The 1,541-nt window shown below is 31.4% G+C and overlaps 1 protein-coding gene across 1 annotated transcript in view; it reads left to right on the forward strand.

Moving 5' to 3' along the window:
• Positions 1-1,541, forward strand: part of LOC103592771 (mitogen-activated protein kinase kinase kinase kinase 3) — a 28,426-nt gene that overhangs the window by 1,581 nt on the left and 25,304 nt on the right. Inside the window, exon 2 of the mRNA XM_008575604.1 lies at positions 824-903. Within this exon, the coding sequence (XP_008573826.1) occupies positions 824-903 (80 nt within the window). The remainder of the gene's footprint in view (positions 1-823; positions 904-1,541) is intronic.

Below are 1,541 nucleotides of genomic sequence, written 5' to 3' on the forward strand. Positions count from 1 at the left end.
AAAAAAAAAGGACAAAATAAATAAATAAATAAATAAACCTAGTTCTCTCTAACCACAAATCTCACGCCATTAATCTGTCAGTACCAATCCTGAATGCTGGGCAGTTTCCGAATGCTCTTGGCATTCTAACTTGTTCTCAGCATACTTCAGTTTAGTCTGGAGAAGTTCTTAACCTGTTCTTTTATATCATCCTAAACACAGATCAGGTAAGATCGTGGCCACGCTTCCAATATCTTCTAGATACTGAGTAGTCTAGCAGGTATCCAAATTTTAGTTAACTTTTCATTAGATAGTGGTCAGATCCTGATTTTTTAATGTTATTGCTTGTAATAATAGCCCTGAAAAAATAATATTTGTAAAAATATTTTGAATCTGTATCAGCTGTTCTTGATTTACATTCTGTATGTCAGTTGTACATGACCCTCTCTTAAGGGGGGTTTTAGAAAAAGGAGTTGCAGATTCTCTGCCGGTCCTTAGCACCCTCTGACTGAAGAGTCTAGCATTCCACTCTTCAAAACCTCCCTTACCTAAAAATTTTCTTCATTGCTTTGAAACTGATATTTACATATAGCTCAATTCTTACTCTAGAGTGTCTAATGTCTTTTTCTCATTAAAATTAAAAAGAAATATTTACTGCTTATAAATCACAGTGATTCTTCATGTTAACACATATTTACTGAATTTTCAACTATATAAACCCTTTTTTTTTTCTAGTGTCCTATTTATCAAAATCAGTTAGTGAATTACTTTTGTTATTTCAGANTTTTTTTTTCTAGTGTCCTATTTATCAAAATCAGTTAGTGAATTACTTTTGTTATTTCAGATCAGTACTTGATATTTGGTGCTGAAGAAGGGATTTATACCCTGAATCTTAATGAACTTCATGAAACATCAATGGAACAGGTATGTTATTTTGTATATTCTTTAATTTTTATTATTTGTAAGTTATTATAAGTAAACACTAGACCAGAAATGTTTTAATTTTATGATTTGCTGCCTATTTTATTCATAAAACCTTCATGGAACATGTTCTATTTACTAGATACTAAAGATACTAAAGACAGATTCATAGGACCAGTTCTTACCCTCGAGAAGCTCATGATCTAATAGAGGAAACAGACATATAAACCAATAACTTAGGGAGGGAGGTGTCGGTGATGGGCCATAATAATCATATACATTGTATATTGACAAAATAAAAATTTAACGAAAAAAAATTTAAAAATAAAAAATAAAATAAATAAATAAATAAATAAACCAATAACTTAGAGTTAGAGTTAGATGTCACACTNGGTCAGAACTATATTTATGAAATATCTATTTGCATTGTGGTGGGAGATGAGACTAGAGAGTATGGTCAAAATTAAATGAAGAAGTATTGAGTCGGGACACAGGTAGAGAAGACAAAAAGGAAAAGATGGGGTTTGGAATTGTATGGGGACATTTTTGATTGTCACAATGACTGGGGGAAGCTTTTGGCATTTAGCTTCTAGAAGCCAGGAACACTAAACAACATGCAAAATGATAATAGTGGTAATAAT

The sequence above is a fragment of the Galeopterus variegatus genome, unplaced genomic scaffold (genome assembly GCF_000696425.1).
Source record: "Galeopterus variegatus unplaced genomic scaffold, G_variegatus-3.0.2 Scaffold1217, whole genome shotgun sequence".
Lineage (NCBI taxonomy): Eukaryota > Metazoa > Chordata > Mammalia > Dermoptera > Cynocephalidae > Galeopterus > Galeopterus variegatus.